Here is an 18,213-nt window from a genome sequence, read left to right as displayed (position 1 = left end):
ATGATGATAACACCAGGGTCTCCACCTGCCAATCCAGCAGAAAGGCTTTTTAATTTATTCTTGGAAAATTAAAACAATGACAATAAAAGATCAACTAACCAGGTTCTTGTAAGAAAAGTCACCTTGGAAGGTGGTTCATCTACATGTCTCGGGTTCTGAGCTCCCCGCCACCACGGGAGGGACCCAGCTCCTGTGCTGGGGGAAAGGAATGTGGTCAGCAGGGTGCAAGGGCAGCCCGGACTCTGAGCAAAGGGGCCATCTGCACTGGCGGCCATACAAACAGTCTCCCACCTCCCCGCACCAGAGCCCAGTCCCAGGATGCTGACTGGGCCTCTTCAGCAAGAGCTTCTGGAAGGGCTTTCCCCCTGCTGGGTTCCCGGAACATTCTGGGTCAGCTCTGGAGGATGCTCTACATTAGTTCACCAGGATGAAGTTGGACTTGCAGTGAGCTTTCACAAACAGAAGGAAAACAGGCACTGGGTTAGAAACAGGAGGTGAACAATCACCTTTAAAGTTGCAGCAAAGGGACACACACGTCAACCCTACCTATAAACTCCGTCACGGGGTCATGTTCACCTTCTGTTTTAATGGTGCCGGCGATGCTGTCGTTTTCCAAGATGGGGAGGAAAAGCTGCACAAAGTCAGAGGTGTACGGAGGAGCAATGACATCCAGTACCTAGGAGGAGAGAACACCGGGTCACTCCCCGCACAGCCTCTGAGCAGCGTCCCCACCAACACCTGATGAAATGGCGATCAGTTTGGAGAAAACCACCCCCCTCCCCACCCTTTCCACTTCCCGGTGACAACAGTCTCCAAAACTGAGACACCCAAGTGGTTATGTAGGTAAAAGGGAATATGGCTCCTGCAGGTGGGAGGGGCTTGGTAAACTGGTATCTAATCATTGCCATCACCCCGATTATCAGCACAGTTCTCGGAGTTAGGTACAAAATGAACTACATTTAAGCCAAAAGGCACTGCCAGTGTTAACAGTAGGAAACAGGAAACAAACGTGTATTGCTGACCTCAGTTACAAAATAGCGAATGAGTGAAATGTCAGTGTCCAGCTTCTCCAGACACTTTCGGATGTAACTGACAACAGGAAGTACATAACCTCGACTCAGCAGGTGAACCATCCTGTCCAACAGGGTCTTCTTCAACTCAAGCTACGAGAGCGGGGGCAGACAGATCTGTCAGAACGGGTCCTCGCCCCGAGCCTCCACGACGCCCGGGGGCCACCCGCTCACCTGCTCCATCACGTCCAGCTGGGAGTGCTCGGTCTCAAAAAGCTTAACAAGCAGCTGCAGGACCTGGGGGTGCAGGAGCTGGTGGCAGGTGCTGATCTACAAACACGCCAAAGGGAGCCCCGCTGAGCCCCGCAGCAGGTCTCTGGGCTCACCCTCAGTGCCGAGAACCGTCAGCATGGTCCCAGCCGGCTCCCGGCAGGCGCCCGTGACGGCAGGCCTCAGCACCCAGCCCGCGGCCCGTCAGCTTCCGTGCCATTCCTCATCCTTCCAAAACACTTGCTGAAAACTGCAAATCTATGGAGCCAATGAAACTAGTTCCTTAAAAGGAAAATCCTCGTTGAGGATAGAAAGTATCCAGCCCTGCACAGAGCAGCTCCCGCATTCAGTGAACAGACATCCCGGCAGGCCGGGCCCGAGCAGGATAAGGTACAGACAGAGTGCCATCCCTGGCCCTGCGGCCCTCCTACCTCATCCAGCAAGGCCAGGTGCACTGGGGTGTGGTCGGTCTGCAGCTGGAAGTACCTGGGCTCAGACACGGTCCAGTCCACCCACTTCAGCACACCCATTGCTACCACTGGAAACCTACGGGTGTAAGTAAGACACAGTGCTTCCTTTATGTGAAGTTTAAAACAAACCACCACCGCCACCAAAACTAAACGGTTGGGAAGGTTTAAAAACCCACCGCCACTCCCGTCTATCCCAGCAAGTCACTCCCTATGTGCTCTGCCAGGGAGATGCTTGTCCGTGAGTCAGTCTGAGGTCAGCATCCTCTCACCCTGCCGTACTAGACCCCGACCTCCCTTATCGGCTTACTTTAAACCACACTATTGGTTCGGAAGGACAAGATCGTTAATGCAGAACACTCAGGGAGCTCGGACTGGGTTGAAGTTCTATTTAGCAAATCCTTTCCTTGTCCTGAGCACAAATTACCAGGGGAAAGACTCGACTGCCCAAGGGATCGCCCTATTTGTAAGCTCTTCTAACTGTGTGTTCATACCATTGCTATGGTCACACGTCCTTTCCAACTAAGCAGTACCTTGTCGGCCTAACACGTACTGCAAATAGACCCCTTTCTTTCAAGCAGCTTTCGTAATTCTGGTGGGTCTTCCTTTTTCTGAGGCTAATTTATGAACAGACTTCTGGCAGGTAAGCAGCTGAGCATTACTTGTGCTGCTAAAACAGTTCAAAGTTCTCTATCTACATTTTAAAAAGAAAACATAAAATCATTAAGTATCTCTGAAGCTTTTGTTACATATTTTTTTGAGCTTTTAATAAAATGAAAACTCAGACCACTCCCTCCAGAAGGATCCAGTTTAGAACAAGGTTTGATTTTGCTCACCTGATGCACTGATAAAGCGTGCTCAGCTCTGCCACCAGCTCGGAGGCCCCTTTGTTCTCGTTACAGCACAAATTGTGAACGGTCTCCACGGCTTTCGACGTTGACTTCAGCTCATCCTTGTTGATGCCCACGCGTTTGTTCTGAGAACACACACACGGGTCTGTGAATCCTGACGGCGTGTGTGGCCTTGCAGGTGGGGTGATCTGCTACCGGCCGCCTCTCCCTGCAGACCCTCCCCATCCCTGGGGTCAGGAGTCAACTCAGCTGCCGCACTCCAGTCACCCGGCTTACAAAAACAAGCCAGGGAACCTGGGCCTGGGGCTGAGGGAAACCTGGTCGGTTTCTTTAGCTGCACTTTCAATTCCAGTTTGAAGAAGGATTACAGATGCAATGCACATTTCCTTGAAAGATTTAGCACTTCGACTATTTCATGCATGAACACTAGAAAAGATATTTCTGACACGAGTTGGGTTCATGACTTCTTGCAGCCAAAATTCCCAAATAATACCAAAGAGAGGAGGTTCCTTGTCTCCCGAAAAGCCCAGGAATTCTCAACTGATAGTACCTTTTTCCAGGTCTCAACCACACTTGCTGCGTAGGCCAAGATATGGATATACTTGTGCTTGTGGTCCTGGTTGATTCTGGCCCCTGGCTTAAAGAGCGACTGCATGAACAGGTCCAGGAAGGCCGGCACCCGGATCTGAGGGGACACACGGTATCATTGGAAAGGAATGCACGGAAGAGATGCCAGGTAAGTCCACATACACTTAACGGCAGGAGTGAGGGCATGCCCACTCACATCCACCCTCCTGTGCTCAACCCGGCAGGTGTCCCAGTGTGTGCGAAGGCTGAGGATGTGATGGGGAAGGATGAGGAAAAGGGCAGAAAAGATCAACATGGATTTGTACTCAGTGACTTAAGAGAAACACGGGCTTTCCAAAATAACCCTTTTAATCGGCATGGAGGGTGTCCCACCTTATTATTAAAATGAAAGCAACTTACGAGTTCAACGGGAGGCGGGTCCATGCTTGTAAACATCTTGAACAGGACTGTGATGTCAGCTGGATTCAGGGCTCCTTTGGACAACATAGCCCCAAGGGCCTGACAGGCCCTGGGGTAGGAGGCAGCTGTACCCAGTGCTAGTGTGATCTGACTGGCATCATGACCTCTTAATGAAAAAAAGTATATATCCCATTGTTAAGAAGGCGGCACCCTGCCCTGCCCTCTCCTTCCTCCTCTGCCTCTTTCCTTCCTTTTTTCACACCTAACACTTGGGACTGCTTGGGTCCCTTTGTTTTTCATATTTCTGTCATTCACTGGGAACCTGACCGACCCATAAAAACAGCATTTAAAGCTAACTGGGGAAGAATGACTGGATGCAGCTTGCAGACTTTCCAAAAGGAGCCACACACTTTTAATGTATCACTAAGACTCCATTAGTGGAGAATAAACTCACAAGGGCTCATTTTGTTCTGTAAGATACGGACTACAACATAACAGACTACTGAATAACTATTTCAGGACTACTATTATTTGCTACTGATGAATCCTAATATATGAGATTACAGGTTCACAGATCCAGTGAATTGAACAATAATCAGTTACTTTACAAAATACTCATCAAAGCCAAACTTCAGAAAGCAAGCTCTCTACGTGTATTTAAAATTACCCTGACTTTTCCAGATGTACTAGGTAAAAGGAAGTTTATATATCTGTCAAAATAGGAGGACCCAGAGCCTCTGGTTGTAGAGAAAGGGTAAGGGAGGGTGTGGGGGGGGAATTTCGTGGGGAGCACCTAGTTAGGACCAGGGCTAGCAAAAACACAGCCCTCACTTCTCCTGGGCGAAGCGCTGCACCTCCTGAGCAATCCTACGCACGGCGGAGCCTCCCTGCTCTTCCTGGGCCAGCACCGACATCATGGCCTGGGCAAACAGGTACGTGTGCTCCCCGTGGCACACCATTTTCTGTAAAATGGCAGGGGAGAGAGTTTGGGGTTTCACGGTTGCAGCGCTGACAAATGTCGACAAACAAGCCAGACCCCCAACCTTTCTGCATGCAAGTTATTTATGCTGGAACGGGCCTTCTGACCTGGACACTGTCTATAGGAAGAAGCATTTCATGTTTGAATATGCATGACCCAAAGCAGCCTCCTTCTAATCTGAGATACACAAAAGAAAACTTACGGCAAACTCAGGGAGATTTTTTTCAAGGTTTTCCTCTCCTCCATCCAAAATTGTAGCTAGAGAGGTACGGAGTACTCTAGAGAACACTTCCAACTGCTGGCAGGCTGTGGATACGCTGGTTATCTCCCCTTGGTACCCTGCATCAGAAATAAGCTACAATACAAAAATAAGAAGCCAAACAAAAGCGTCAACAGGCAGTGACCACACGCTGCATAGGAAGCTGGCTTGGCGTCAGTGTTTGTGGTGAGGTGGGCCGAGCAAACACTGCTCTCAGGTCCCAGACCTTTATTCTGACCCCAGCCTTGGCACTGACTAGGCCTGTGGCCCAGGCTAACCATCCCATCTTGGTTTCTTCGTGTGTCACATGAAGGAGACAAACCAGGCATTCTTTTTTTTTTTTCTTTTTTTAAGTAATCTCTGAGCCCAACGTGGGCCTTGAACTCACGACCCCGAGATCAAGAGTCGCATGCTCCGACTGAGCCAGCCAGGCGCCCCAAACCAGGCATTCCTAAAGATTCCGCTCAGCACACAACAGACTCTATAAATATGTTCCTGCCAAATTTTAAAACAGAGTTCATGTTGATCCAAAAACACAGATATGAGGGCGCCTGGCTGGCTCAGTCGGTGGAGCATGTGACTCTTGATCTTGGGGTTATAAGTTCGAGCCCCACACTGGGTGTGGACATTACTTAAAAACAAAATCTTTAAAAAACAAAACAAAACAAAAAAACCAAAAACCCCACAGATACATCTTCTATGCTTTTCTTTCTCACTGTTCAGACTTACTAAAGTGAAGTGATGGAGACCTTTACGAAAAACCAAATACGACCCTGCAGAAGAAACAGACCTCCCAACCAACCCAAAATAACTCTCGTTCATCAGCACTTTCACCTTTTCTGTGACTCTAGTATTCTGCCTACCTTAACGGTGAAGTTAAGCATCAAACAGTCTGGATGGGCTTCAGCCAGTTTGTAAAAAAGATCTCTCCACGTGGTATGTGCAATCATTTGTTCAAGCCAAGCTGGAGTCTGCCAACAAACAAACAGACAGCAAGATAAAAGGCCTAGCTTGAGCTTAAGTGAAGATGATACTCTATACTGGCTCTCCCAGCTGGAAGAGCCCCGAGAGCATCTAGCTCCAGCCCTTGCAGTCCCAGCAGCGGAAGCAGACCCAGAGCTGGTGATGCCACACAGGAGGCTGAGTGGCAGCACCAGAGCCCTGAAGGCCCACTCACAGCTTCGGAAAGGCTCAACCGCACACAAGAGCGTACCGGAAGGCACTTCCGGGAGACACGCGAGAGTCTAGGGAGCCCACGGAGAGGGGCTATGGCAGACGCACCCCAGCTGTGTGCCCTGGGTGCCTGGCACGGTGGTTCTGTCCATCACCACGTGTGACTGACAGACCCAGGGGCTGACTCTGAGTCCACCTCCCATTTGTGCCAAGGCCAGGCTTCCCACTGGACACTCCCAGCCACCAACTGAGCGTGGCAGGGCTCCTCAGGCAGGCCTGTTCCCAGGAGACCTGGGCCTCGCTGACACTGCGGAAACTTTCTGAAAACGGCACTGTCGCCTAGGGCTCTTTGTCCCCAACCTTCCTTCCCTCCCTCCGGCCTTCGGGGGCCACACCTGCAACATGGCCCCCCGGCCCCTGCTCATCTTGTCTCACACACGTGTCCCCCGTCATCTCCTGCACACACAACCCCGTCCTGGCGTTTGCCTGCGGGGGCACCCGGGTGACGACAGCACTCCACTCAGAGCCTGTGCTCCAGAGTCAGCAGGACACGGGAGCTGGGAGTCCGCTCTTCCTCCTCCCCAGCTCACCACGTGTGCGCCTCTCCGCTCGCTAGAGCTCACCACACTGCACGGAGCATTCAGAGGGCAGCTCTGACTCCACGCAACTCCTCTCACACCCTGATTTTAGGACCCAGCTCTTTACTCACATCACACACCACACTCCACTGCATGCGTGGAACAAGCAAAAGATCCCAGGAACCCATATTAGAGAAAGAAGACAGACTCCTCACCTCTCCTTCTTCAGTAAAAATAGAATCTGCTTTGCGGGGGTCAAAATGTTTGATTAATAAACTCTTCAGGTGATTTTCCACTGTTTCCTGAACCTGCACTGGTTCAACACCTGTAAGAAAATGAAAACAATCAGATGGAAAATGGCAATCCCTCAATCTGTTGTACTCCTTTAGGAAAAGTAGACAGGTGAAAAGTCTACATGTGAATCAAAGACCACAGAACTGCTTCTGACCACTTGGAATTTGGGACCGCTCATAAAAATTACTATTTGTTAACCATATTCAATGGTAAGACTCAAAAAGGAACACAGGGCGGAACACGCAAGGATGTTGGCCTACATGGAAAGGACAGCGGCATCTTGGAAGCCTCGGTAAGGGCAAGGACAAACTGCCAACAGAGACAGGTAGGAGGATGGAAAGACATTCCCACCACGGTGGAAGAGAGCAGACGCCAGCCACGAGAGGCGCACTGTCTCCCAAGTGCTGTGGCGGCAACGAACCGCTGGCCTTCCGGGCAGCGCCCACCCCGATGTCATCCGCACCCAGCTCAGTGGACTTACAGGCTCTACTTTGATCACATTAGCTAAAAGCCATAATCATACCCAGTCCTACATTATCCATCAATTACTGCTTGCTGTAACAGGTCTCTTAAAAATGACACACTGAACATATACTGTAGAATCCTCTAAGTCTACACCACGGTAGGGCAAACAGCTCAATGAGAATCACATTTGCAGGCTATCTGTAAACCTCAATTATTGAATCAAAGATAAGAATCAAGCAGACGAAGATGGGTAAGAAGTTCAGTTCCGACTTACAGAAGTCTTAAAACCCAGGAAAACAAACAAGGCCTTTCCAATTTATCAGCATTAAGATGATCCAAAGGTCTGTAAAAAAGGTGGAGGGGGGAAGTGACCAGCCGGGATGGGGGCCACCCACAAAGCACCTGTCTGAATGAGCCACTCAGCCAGCAGGTTCACAGTCTGGGCCACGGCCGTGTAGTTCTCAGATAAGAGCTGGATAACGTTCTCCGGAGACCCTCCTGCCTGAAAATACCTAGAAAAAGTAAAGAAAAGCTACAGCACGGGCATGGGGATCAATGACAAGATAGCTAGGATATTAAGATGTTTAAAGGTGGGGGCGGAACTAGAAGCCTTCCATTCGAAAACCACATTATTCTCACTTCTGCACTTCATCCTCTGGATCTCTGACGAACTGTCTCTAAGTTACCCCCAGCCTCCTCCCAATACAAATGACCTTTCTCACACACCTCTTCAGAGTGTTGAAGATGGAGGGCTCCATTATATAATCTCGGGTAGAAAATTTATGTAGGCATTCTTGCTGGACCTCTGCGTCATCTTCTCCCTCTCCATAATCATCCTCCTGCTGGTGGTAAAAAGAGCCATGTGACTTTTTCATTAATACAAGTATCCCGTAATCTCACCTTAAATTTCTATCACCCAGTCCCTTTCAAAACTGTCCCTCCCACATACATGATTTAATTGACTTTCACGACAGTTTCATGAAGTGGGCGGGACAAGTAAAGGGCAGCTACGAAAACTGAATCGAGAACCACACAGCAAGCAGGTGCGTGCTGCGCCTCCCCGCCCTGGCCCACGTGGGCACAGTGGCCACACAGGTCACCTCAGATCTCGGGGTGGCCGTTTCCTCCTCTATTAAAGGTAATAATAGTGACTGCTCCCATCTGTCTGTTGTAAGGACTCCGTAATCTAATTTCTGGAAGAACCAAGCAGAGTACCTGACATTTAGTAAGAACTCAATAGATACTAGTTATTGTTTTCACAACTATTTCATATGTGCCCTTTAATGCTTTCCTCCAACAAAGACTGATGAAGCGATTCCTGAAGGCAAAAGCCGTCAATATGCTGTTAGAAAGTGAAGGTCACAGACTTGCCTCGCGTCGGCAGGCCTGGCTGGAGACTAGTCCCTGTTCTGGTTGGAAACAACCTTGGGCAAGTCACTCAATCTAAGAACAAAGCAGGATGATGATGTGATGACATCAAGGTCCGTCCGGCGTGAACGCTGTCATCCCAACTAACAAGCAGATGCTTTTTAAACGCTTGCTCTGTACTGAGCACTGTACTTGTCACCAGGAAACCTAGGACATATAAGACAAGATACGGCTTTTTCCGCCAAAGGACTTCACAAACTAGGAGAGACCAGCCTCTAGGCGACTAACATAACGGGGTAAGACCTGGACCAGGAATCAGCAAACTATGGCTCAGGGCCAAATCCAGTCCTTCTGTTTTTGTAAATAAAGTTTTATTGGAACCTAGCCACACCCATTAAAAATTATTTTTTAAATTTTACATATTGTTTATGGCCGCTTTCCCCCTGCAATGGGAAAGTTAAGTAGTTGTGACAGGGACCTGCAGAGCCTAAAATATTTACTATCTGGCCCTTTACAGAAAAGTCTGCCCACCCCTGGTCTGGACTAACATTCTGCAAGCCGTGCTTTGGAAACAGATTCCTTCTATGGAGACTGGGGAGTTTTCTCTCAGACCTTACTTGTGTGGGGAGCCTTGAGCAAGCCTGTGAAGGAAGGCTGGCCTTTACCCTGAGACTCATCCTTGTGTGTCTGTGTTCTTGGGCTTCTGCCCTAGGCCCTATTCTCTTCTACATCTTCTCTTGGATAATGCCACCTCCCTGTTCATAAATCTAGAATTTAGCCTGGATCTCTCTCTCGAGCTCCAGACTCGAGTGTCAGCAGTCTATTTTCATTCCCATCCAGTGCCCACTAGTTCTCCAAACTCATGAGGTCCAAAACTGACCTCCAAACAGATTTTCCTACAACCTACATTTTAGTAAAGGATTCCATCATCTACCTGTTACCCCAAACCTAGAAAGCTAGGAGTCATCCTCAGTTTCTGCTCCCTCACTCCACCCCCACACCCCATCACAAAGACCCACCAGTTCTGTCTCCCACACATCTATCCAGTCTGGCCCTTCTTCCCAGCTTTACCATTCCTTATTTTGTGCTTGCAGTAGCAAAATGCTCCTAATGGCTCAGTCCCATTGCTTCCTTTCAGTCGTCTTCCACACGGACGCCGCAGCGGTCTTCATAAACCACACATGACATCGCTCTCTCTCTTGCTTAAAATTCCCAGTCTCCCTCAGAAAAGAGATCCAACCTCTAGCATGACTGTAACCTTTCACTTGTTCACCTGGCCAGTCTCATCTCTTGCCAGTCCCCATTGGCAAGCTGAAGCCAGACTAAACTTTTGCATTTCAGTAGCTCTTACCTTCTATCATCGGGACTTAATATCACTGTAGTCTCTTTACACATCTTCCTGTCTCTCAAATCCAGTAACATGGCATCATGTGAACAGAATGTGTGTCACAAAATTTGACCTATCACTGTCTTTCAAAATCCGGCTCACGTCACCCCTTCAGTCACCTTTCTTGACTTCCTCTTCCTCCTCCAAGCAGTGAGAATGAACATGAAGTGAACATATGGTCCACCCCTCTCATCACTGAGAGCCTATTAGGGTCAGCGGGCTGAATTTCGATCATGATTAAAGTTCTCCATGCATGAGACTCCCCAACCTCCTGCCATTCCTAGCTGCATAAGCTAGGGCACTAAACTGGACCAAAACGAGGGCACTGGTCTAGACGGCCCTTCGATATGCCTCAGTTGTAACACTCTGTGACTTAAAGGCTCAATGCGACAAGTAATATGACATTCTGAACAGGATGCTCAAAGCACGAAGCTACCACGAAGCTCATTTGTATCATGTTGGTGGTCCAGCATTTTGATAAAGTGGCAGTGGAGACAAAAGGACCTGGGTTGGATCCCCATTCTTTCATTCACTAGTTTTGCAACCTTAAGCAGGTCACTTGCTTTTTCTCGCCTCACTTTCCTCATTTACAAAATGAGCAGATCAACCCCCACCTCAAAAGCTCCTGAGCGGAAGGAGACGATGCGGGGAAGCCCCCAGCTAGCAGGCTCTCAGCTAGATCTGCCTCCATCTACCCCACTCTGAGCCTCCAAACACACAAACTGGTGCTATCATGCCGTGCCAAACTCCTGAACAAGTCACTTGTCAGCAGCCATCACAGGCCCTTCGGAACGTGTTCCCTGCAGAACCTCGTGCGCCTGCGCTCACCACACAGGACTCCTTTCAGCTCCAGGGACACAGCTCCTGTCTCTGCATCTGTGCACCTCAGCCCCAGGGCCCTCCCTGGGCCACCGCCCCCGTCCGGTGGCCGACGCCCCACTCCATCCACTCCTCCTTCAGGACGCTGAGTTCAGTATTTCCCACACCTGTGCTGGCCCCTGTCAACAGGCAAATGCCCGGGCCCTCCTCCAGGCCGGCTGTGCGGGTCCCAGGGCAGGGACCTGAGAAGCTGCATTCTGAACACGCACTGCGGCTGGGTCTTCAGGTCCGACCGAGCTTGGGCCGCGGCGGCGGAGCGCGAGCCCCCAGGGCTGATGTTCCAACCCGGCTCCGAGGAAGGTGGGCACGAGCCGTCCCCAGCCTCCGTACCCCCCCCGGACGGAAGGAAGACCCTTCGGGTGTCACCTCACCGGAAGGCTGACTGAATCGGCCCACAGCACTGAGAAGTATGGTTTACGAACAGTAGAACACAGGCAAGAAAGACCAGAGTTCCACTTCTCCCCTCATGACGCTGACTTGGAATTTTTCAAAGATTTGAGTTGTTCAAACTTGGGGCTCTGAGCCCAGTCCTTCGACTTTGTGCCCCACCCGCCTCTGGGGGAAGGAAGCAACGGCACCTGGCACTGAGGCTGGCCCCTCGGGTCACGGCCAGGTGGCCAGCACCTCCGCGGCCCAGACCCCGAGGAGGAGACGCCCCCCGGCCCGGCCCCCGCCCCAACTCGTCTGCAGCGGAGGGCCGCGGCGCTCTGGGCCGGCCCCGTCGGCCCGGGGGCGAAGGCGGGCGGCGGGCGCTCCGCGGGCGCGGGGGGCGCGCTCCGGGGCGGGGAGGGGGCGGGGCACGCTGTGCTTGAACCGTACGGCGACCGCGGGGCCGGGCGCGGCGGGGGCGGGGCCGGCCCGCCGGCGACGGAGACCAACAGTCCTCGTCGGGGACGCCCGGCGCCCCCCCTCACCTGGCCACCGTCCGCCTCGTCGCCCCACTCGGCCGCGCTCCCGAAGTAGTCCTCGTCCATGATGGCGCCCGGCGCGGCCCCCGCCATCCTCTCCCGTGAGCGCGCGTGAGCAAGGCGCATGCGCACGGCGGGGGGGGCGGGCGAGCGCACGCGCGGTCCCGCGGCCCCGCCCCCCGCGGCCGCGCGCCTGGGGCCGGGGTAGGGGCGGGGCACAGAGAGCGGCTCCTTAGTCGTGGCTCGGGTCGCCCAGGGCCGGGCAGGAGCCGGCGGAGGCGTGGCCTGGACGAGGGGGCGGGGCTTAGAGGGCAGCCGCAGGCTCGTGGCTCTGGGCTCCCTGGGAGGACGGAACGACCTGAAAGGAGCCGGGAACACCGCCTGGGTGGGTCCCAGGGGTTTTAGCTCCGGATAGAAGTTTAAAACCAGGCTCACTCTTGACCTCGGTTCGGGTCCCCGCTCCACTCCGTGACTTTCGGTCCTGAGAGCATCAGTTTTCTCATCTGACAACTGGGCACAAGAGCAGGGCTGACTTATGGAGCACAGTGTCTAGGGCCCACGAAAATGTTTTCATTTCTTTTAAAATCAGAATATCGGTAAGTAGTATAATGATGAATCCAGCCTGGATTATATTTGTATAATTGGTATAAAGAACTGAAGCAGTGTAATATATAATTTTAAATATTTCTTTATGGAAGAAGGGCGCACAAAGCCAAAAGTGCTCTCAAATGTCATAATGCAGCCCTGGAAGAGAGGGCCTACCTCGTGGGATAGTTGTTAAGGATAACTGAGATGATGCTTTTTAAGCCCGCAGCGTGGTTCCCTGCATGTAGTAGGGGATCCAAAGGGGATAGACTGCTGATCATCATGGGAACAGTTGAGCAGGGATGTTAACACCATCAGATCTGGATACTTTGAGAGATAAAGCCCATGCATCCGTACGGAAGAGCATTAGAGACATGAGCTCTAGAACACTGGTAATGGTGACCGTTTCCAGAGTGCTTACCAGGAGCTGTGATTTCATTCATTCCTTCTCTCATTCCTTCAACTCCTGCTTATTGAGTGCCCCCGTCATCTGGCCCTGTGCTACTCCTGCAGCTCATTGGTGAACAAATTGGACATGATCTCTGTCCAGGAGGAGCCCACATTCTGGTGAAGGAGCTGAACGAGGAACAAACAAAAGTAATAACAGAGGGTGACAAGTGCTAGTGTTCTGTGATCCTAGGAGAGAGGCCAACTTTGGACCATCAGACAAGGCTTCTTTGTGAAACTTATATTTGAGCTGAGAGTCATATGACAAAAGGAGTCAAGCGAGCTTGGACCAAGGAGAGAGCATTGTAGGAGCCAAGGCTTGCCATGTGTCCTGGGAACGCAAAGGCCCCTGGCACTGGTACCTGGCCAGCAAGGGAGAAGCCTGGGTGAAGTGGGCAAGGCTGTCTCCAGGATGTGGCAACTTGACACCTTCGGGGGAGTGGAGGAGCGGGCCCAGGAAGATGTTGCTGAGACCTCTAGCCTGTGGGTATGCGGTGGCACACCATGGAAACAGGGAGCCCAGGATGAGGACCATAATGCATTTCACTTGAGTTCAGATTGGGAGGTGCCGAATTGGAGGTGCCGTCAGAACGCCCATGCGGAGATGTCTTGCAGGTGGCTGGAGGAAGTCTGCAGCTCAGGATTCCATGAATCAAGCTCTAGCTTCTACTCACAAGATTAAAGTGTATTAAGTTAATGAGTGCCCCTGCTGTTGGCTTGTTTCAGGGTTCATTTTCATTTGCTTTCTGAAAATGTTGCAAAGAATGGATGGCTGTTAAACTCCTACTACCTCTCCTCTTGGATTTTTTTTTTTAAATAATACCTGACTTGAAAGCAGGCAAATTAATATATGTATAACTAATTACTCCTACAGAATCAGGGATTATTTAACTCATCTCTCGTTCAACCTCAATAGGTTACTCATTATTAAATGGACTAACAAACAACCTTTAATGAAAGCATCGCATTCAGTCTATAAGTCGCAATGATTTAGAATAATTGAGTCTGTAGGTCTTGTTGGCCTGTTGTTCTTTGAAAAGCCTTATCTAAAATGTCCAATTTAGCTTGCATTACTTAAAGTAAATAGTCATTGAAGATACTTTCCAGTTTAAGAGAAACTCTGGTGGAGAATTTCCATGGAAAGAAGTTGGTTTCGCTTAATCCATTCAAGAAGTATTTATTGAGTTCCTACCCGATGTTCTGTGCTGCTACGGGGTTATAAACCACAGATACAGCCTATCTAGAGCTAATGGCAGAGAAAAAATAAAAGCCATCTCAGGTGGTAGTGTAGAAGGGAGGGGGCTCAAGGAGAGCTCAAGGGAGGTCTTTCTAGGGAAATTATGTTCAAGCCAAGACTTCAGACTAGAACAGAGGACAGAGACAATGGGCACACCAGGAAACATGGCTGGAGGTCAGACATGAGAAGGGGGGTTGGGGGGGGAGGGAGGGAGGCAGGAGAGGACTTGGAAACTTGCAAGCAGTTTGGACTTTATCCCCAGGGTAATGGGTGACCGTGGAAATCTTTGAAACATGAGAGTGACGGGATCAGATGGAGGGTTTTCCGAAGGTCATTCTGGCTGCCCTGGAGGAAGGATGTGAAGGAGCAAAGTAGAGGTTTGGAGCCGAGCTAGGATGCTGTTGGTGGGCTGAGAAGTTGAGGCAGGCTTGAGGACAAAGCAAACACGTGGGAGAGCGTTAGCAGGCCAGATGACGGGGCTTATAGGGTCTTACCAGTGAGTGTATAACAAACACCCAAAGGTTTACATTCTTCGTTTTGCTTTCTCGCTTCAGCCCACTGCTCTCTGTCTTCTGTCTCCTTCGTGTCGCTGAACCACACTTGCCAATACCAACAGCTTTCCCTCTCCAGAAACGCCGCCCGTCTTCATATGGTTGATGGCACAGGACTAACTGGCACAGATATCTCCAAACTTCTCGAAATACTGTCCCTTCTCTGCATCCGAGACAACAGTCTTTCCTGGTTCTCCTCCTACCTCCTCAGCTCTTCCTTCTCAGACTTCTCCCCCTGAGCTGTCCCTCTGCTTGTTCTCCAGATCCTGCAGGTCCTCGGGACATGGGCTTGGACCGTCCTCTGCTCCCACCTCTCTTCCTGGGGGAATCTTACCCATCCCACATCTTAAAACCATCTAGATGCTGAGAACTCTCACATTTGTCTCTCCAGCCCTGTGTCTTCTGTGATCTAACTGACCTAACTGTCCCTTGGCCTTACCATTAGGTTTCCCTATGGGCATCTCCACATCTGCATGAGCACCCCAAATGTGGCGCTTCTATAGTCTTCTTCCCGCAGGAAATGGGGCCACCAGCTCCACAGTTAGCTTTAGCAAACACCTGGAAGTCATCCTTAATTCGGTGGTGCCCCACCCCCGTCCAACGCTGAGCCAAATTCTGTATCAGGTCCGCTCTAAAAGCATACGTCACATCTATCCGCTTCTGTGTCCCTGCCTGTCACCTAGTCCAGGTCTCCCCTAGCCCTCACTCAGACCTCTGCAATAGCATTGAACAGACCGACTACATCTATCCTTGCTCCATTACAGTCCATTCTCCAAACATCCACAAAGCTTTTTCTTTTTTAATTTTGCGAAATCACTTTATCATAAAAAAAAATCCAAAGATTGCAAAGCTCTTCCTATTTTTTGCTATAATTTTTGTCCTTATGATGCAAATAAAATGGACAAATACTTACTGAACTTCTAGATGCAAGGTTCGGCGCCAAGGTTCGGGAACAAGGTGACCAAGGGGAGTATGCCATCAAGGAGCCAAGAACCCGTGGAGGAGACATGACAGGCATAGAGATGCTTTAACATGAGGGTGAAGGTGGCCTGCTGGGAGACAAGTGTTGATGAGCTCTCTCAGAATTCAGAAGAGGAAGCTCTTATGATCTCTGGCTGAGATGGGCTGTTTCATGGAAGAAATGGTTTGGGCAGGTACTTGAAGAATTTGAACATGTTGAGATTGGAGGAAAGAGCATTTTTGGGAGAAGGAACAAAAAGAAAAGGCATGGGGAAGAAGAATGTCTCTGTTCGGTTGATCCACGGGAAAAGGAAAGAGGCAGTTGGGAGACGAGGCTGGAATGTAGCATGAGATCCTGGAATGCCTTGAATTCCACGCTACAGATTCTAGCCTTCATCCTATAGAGTATGGGCAGTGGAAAACTATGAAGGCGTTTGAGCAGGAAAATCACATGGACAAACCTTAACATGATGAGAATAATCTTGCAGCTGTGCCTATAATGACTTAGAAAGGACAGTTCCCACCCCTTAATTTCCTTCTGCTTCTCCAAAGTGACTCGTCTGCCATCACAAAATTTTCTAGTACTCCTCTCTTCAAGAGGTGGTGCTTAATTTTATCTCTCCCTGAGTGTGGGCTGAACTTAGCTATTCCCTTCTAATGAATGCAGTGGACCAGGGGTGCTGTAAGGCTTCTCAGACTAGGTCCATCTTGGCCACTCTGTCTCTTGCATTACTTGCTTTGGAGGAAGACAGATGCCAGGTCATGGGCAACCCTCCGGAGAGATCCAGATGGTGAGGAACAGAGGCCTCCTACAATAGCCAAGGAAGTGAACTTGGAAGTGGATCTTGACCCCCAGTCCAGTCCCAGGTGACAACTTGACTGCAACCTCACAAGAGAACTTGCATCAGAAGCATGAAGCTAAATCGCTTCGAGATTTCTGCCCTACAGAAACCATGAGATAATAGATATGTGTTGTGTTTAAGCCAATAAATTTGAGGCAATTTCTTATGAGCGATACTTAACAAATACAAGTATCCAGAGTGTTTTTTAAAAACATAAATCAGGGGCACCTGGGTGGCTCAGTTGGTTAAGTGCCTTCAGTTCAGGTCATGATCCTGGGGTCCTGGTGCCCTGCTGAGCGGGGAGTCTGCCTCTCCCTCCCCCACTGCCCTCTCTCCCAGCTCATGCTTGCTCTCTCGCTCTCTCTATCTCAAATAAATAAATAAAATCTTTTTTAAAAAGCTGGACAAAACTGTCAAAAATGCCATTATAACCCACTGGAAATTGGTCAAAGGCATACAACAAACTGAGAAGGTTTATTAATGAAAATTACTAATCCAGTTAAGAATAGTGTGAAATTGGTGACATTTTTGCCTGTGGATGCTCTTCTTTTTTAAGATTTTATGTTTAAGTCATCTCTGCACCCAACATGGGGCTCGAACTCACAAGCCCGAGATCAAGAGTCACACACTCCACCAGCCCAGCCAGCCAGGTGCCCCAGGATGCTCTTATTCTGGAAAGCAAAAAGGAAAGGGCAAAAGTGACAAAGACAAGAAAGGAACAGAGAAAAATCTCCAGAAACAATAACAAAAGAAGTAATAAAATGGCACTAAATACATATCTATCAATAATTACTCTGAAAACGTAACTGGACAATGTTCCCATCAAAAGACCTAGGGTGTCAGAATGGATTAAAAAAAAAAGACCCATCTATATGCTGCCTACAAGAGACTCATTTTAGACCTAAAGACACCTGCAGATTGAAACCAAGGGGATGGAGAAACATTTACCATACAAATGGACATCAAAAGGAAGCAACAAGGGAAATACAATTAATGACTGACCTCTCATCAGAAATAATGTAGACCAAAAGCAGTGGGATAACATACTCAAAATGCTGAAATAAAACAAACTGTCAAGCAAGAATTCTATAGCTAACAAATATAAAAAATGAAGGTAAAATAAATATACTTGCAGATAAACAAAGACTGAAAAATTTGTTGCTAACAGACCTGCCTTCCAAGAAATACTAAAGGAAGTTCTTCAAGTCAAAATTAACACTAGACAGTAACTTGAACTCATGAGAAGATATGAAGAATACCACAAATGGTAAATATAAAAGATTCTATAAGTAGATTTCATCTCTTCTCTTGCCTTTTAAAAATATATAAGATTGGGCAAAGCAATAATTCTAACACTGTGTGGTTGGGTTTATAATGGCACAAAAGATGGGGAGAAAAATGAGACATGCTTGGAGAAAGTTCCTGTATGTTACTGAAATTTACTATTCTGAAGCAGATTGTGCTAAATTAAAATGCATGTTGTAATCCTTAGAGCAACCACTAATAAAATAACTCAAAAAATAGTAAAAAAAAATTAACCGACAAATCAAAGTGATCCATGAAAACATATTTAACATAAAATAAGACAGCAAAGGAGAACGAGAGACATATGACAAATAGAAAACAAATAGTAAAATGACAGGCATAAATCTAATCGTATCAGCGTCCTTAAATGTAAATAGACTAAATACTTTAAAAAACCGAGATTGTGGGGCG

The 18,213-nt window shown here is 49.2% G+C and overlaps 1 protein-coding gene across 5 annotated transcripts; it reads right to left on the bottom strand.

The window, feature by feature from the left end:
• Positions 1-18: 18 nt before the first annotated feature.
• On the bottom strand, positions 19-12,029 carry NELFCD (negative elongation factor complex member C/D). 5 transcript variants are annotated; one of them, XR_004917947.2, is made up of 15 exons: positions 11,882-12,029; positions 8,060-8,175; positions 7,736-7,845; positions 6,790-6,899; positions 5,687-5,794; positions 4,767-4,919; positions 4,417-4,547; positions 3,586-3,751; positions 3,149-3,283; positions 2,584-2,723; positions 1,712-1,826; positions 1,245-1,340; positions 1,112-1,163; positions 547-676; positions 19-449 (listed from the first exon to the last, which is right to left on the bottom strand). XR_004917947.2 is itself a non-coding variant. In XM_036094444.2 (15 exons), the coding sequence occupies exons 1-15, from the start codon at positions 11,999-12,001 to the stop codon at positions 415-417; spliced, it is 1,806 nt and encodes a 601-aa protein (XP_035950337.1). In that variant the 5' UTR covers positions 12,002-12,029; the 3' UTR covers positions 19-414. The 5 variants fall into 5 exon arrangements, 4 of the variants coding, with proteins under 4 accessions (XP_035950337.1, XP_035950338.2, XP_077913464.1 ...); XM_036094444.2 differs by having other exon boundaries at positions 1,023-1,163; XM_036094445.2 differs by having other exon boundaries at positions 1,023-1,163; positions 8,060-8,172; positions 11,882-12,001.
• Between the last annotated feature and the right edge of the window lie 6,184 nt (positions 12,030-18,213).

This window comes from Halichoerus grypus, chromosome 10 (genome assembly GCF_964656455.1).
Source record: "Halichoerus grypus chromosome 10, mHalGry1.hap1.1, whole genome shotgun sequence".
NCBI classification, from domain to species: domain Eukaryota; kingdom Metazoa; phylum Chordata; class Mammalia; order Carnivora; family Phocidae; genus Halichoerus; species Halichoerus grypus.
Note: the sequence above shows the minus strand (reverse complement) of the source record. Positions and strands in the feature narration are given on the sequence as shown.

What these genes read in the sequence shown, in the direction of transcription:
- NELFCD (XM_036094444.2), bottom strand. Translation starts at nt 12,001, where the DNA reads ATGCGCCTTGCTCACGCGCGCTCACGGGAGAGGATGGCGGGGGCCGCG. An exon ending in ACCTGGCCTTGCTGGATGAG is followed by an intron (nt 1,341 to 1,711) that starts GTAGGAGGGCCG and finishes GCGTGTTTGTAG; the next exon opens with ATCAGCACCTGCCACCAGCT. An exon ending in TTCGCTATTTTGTAACTGAG is followed by an intron (nt 677 to 1,022) that starts GTCAGCAATACA and finishes CTCTCCTCCTAG; the next exon opens with GTACTGGATGTCATTGCTCC.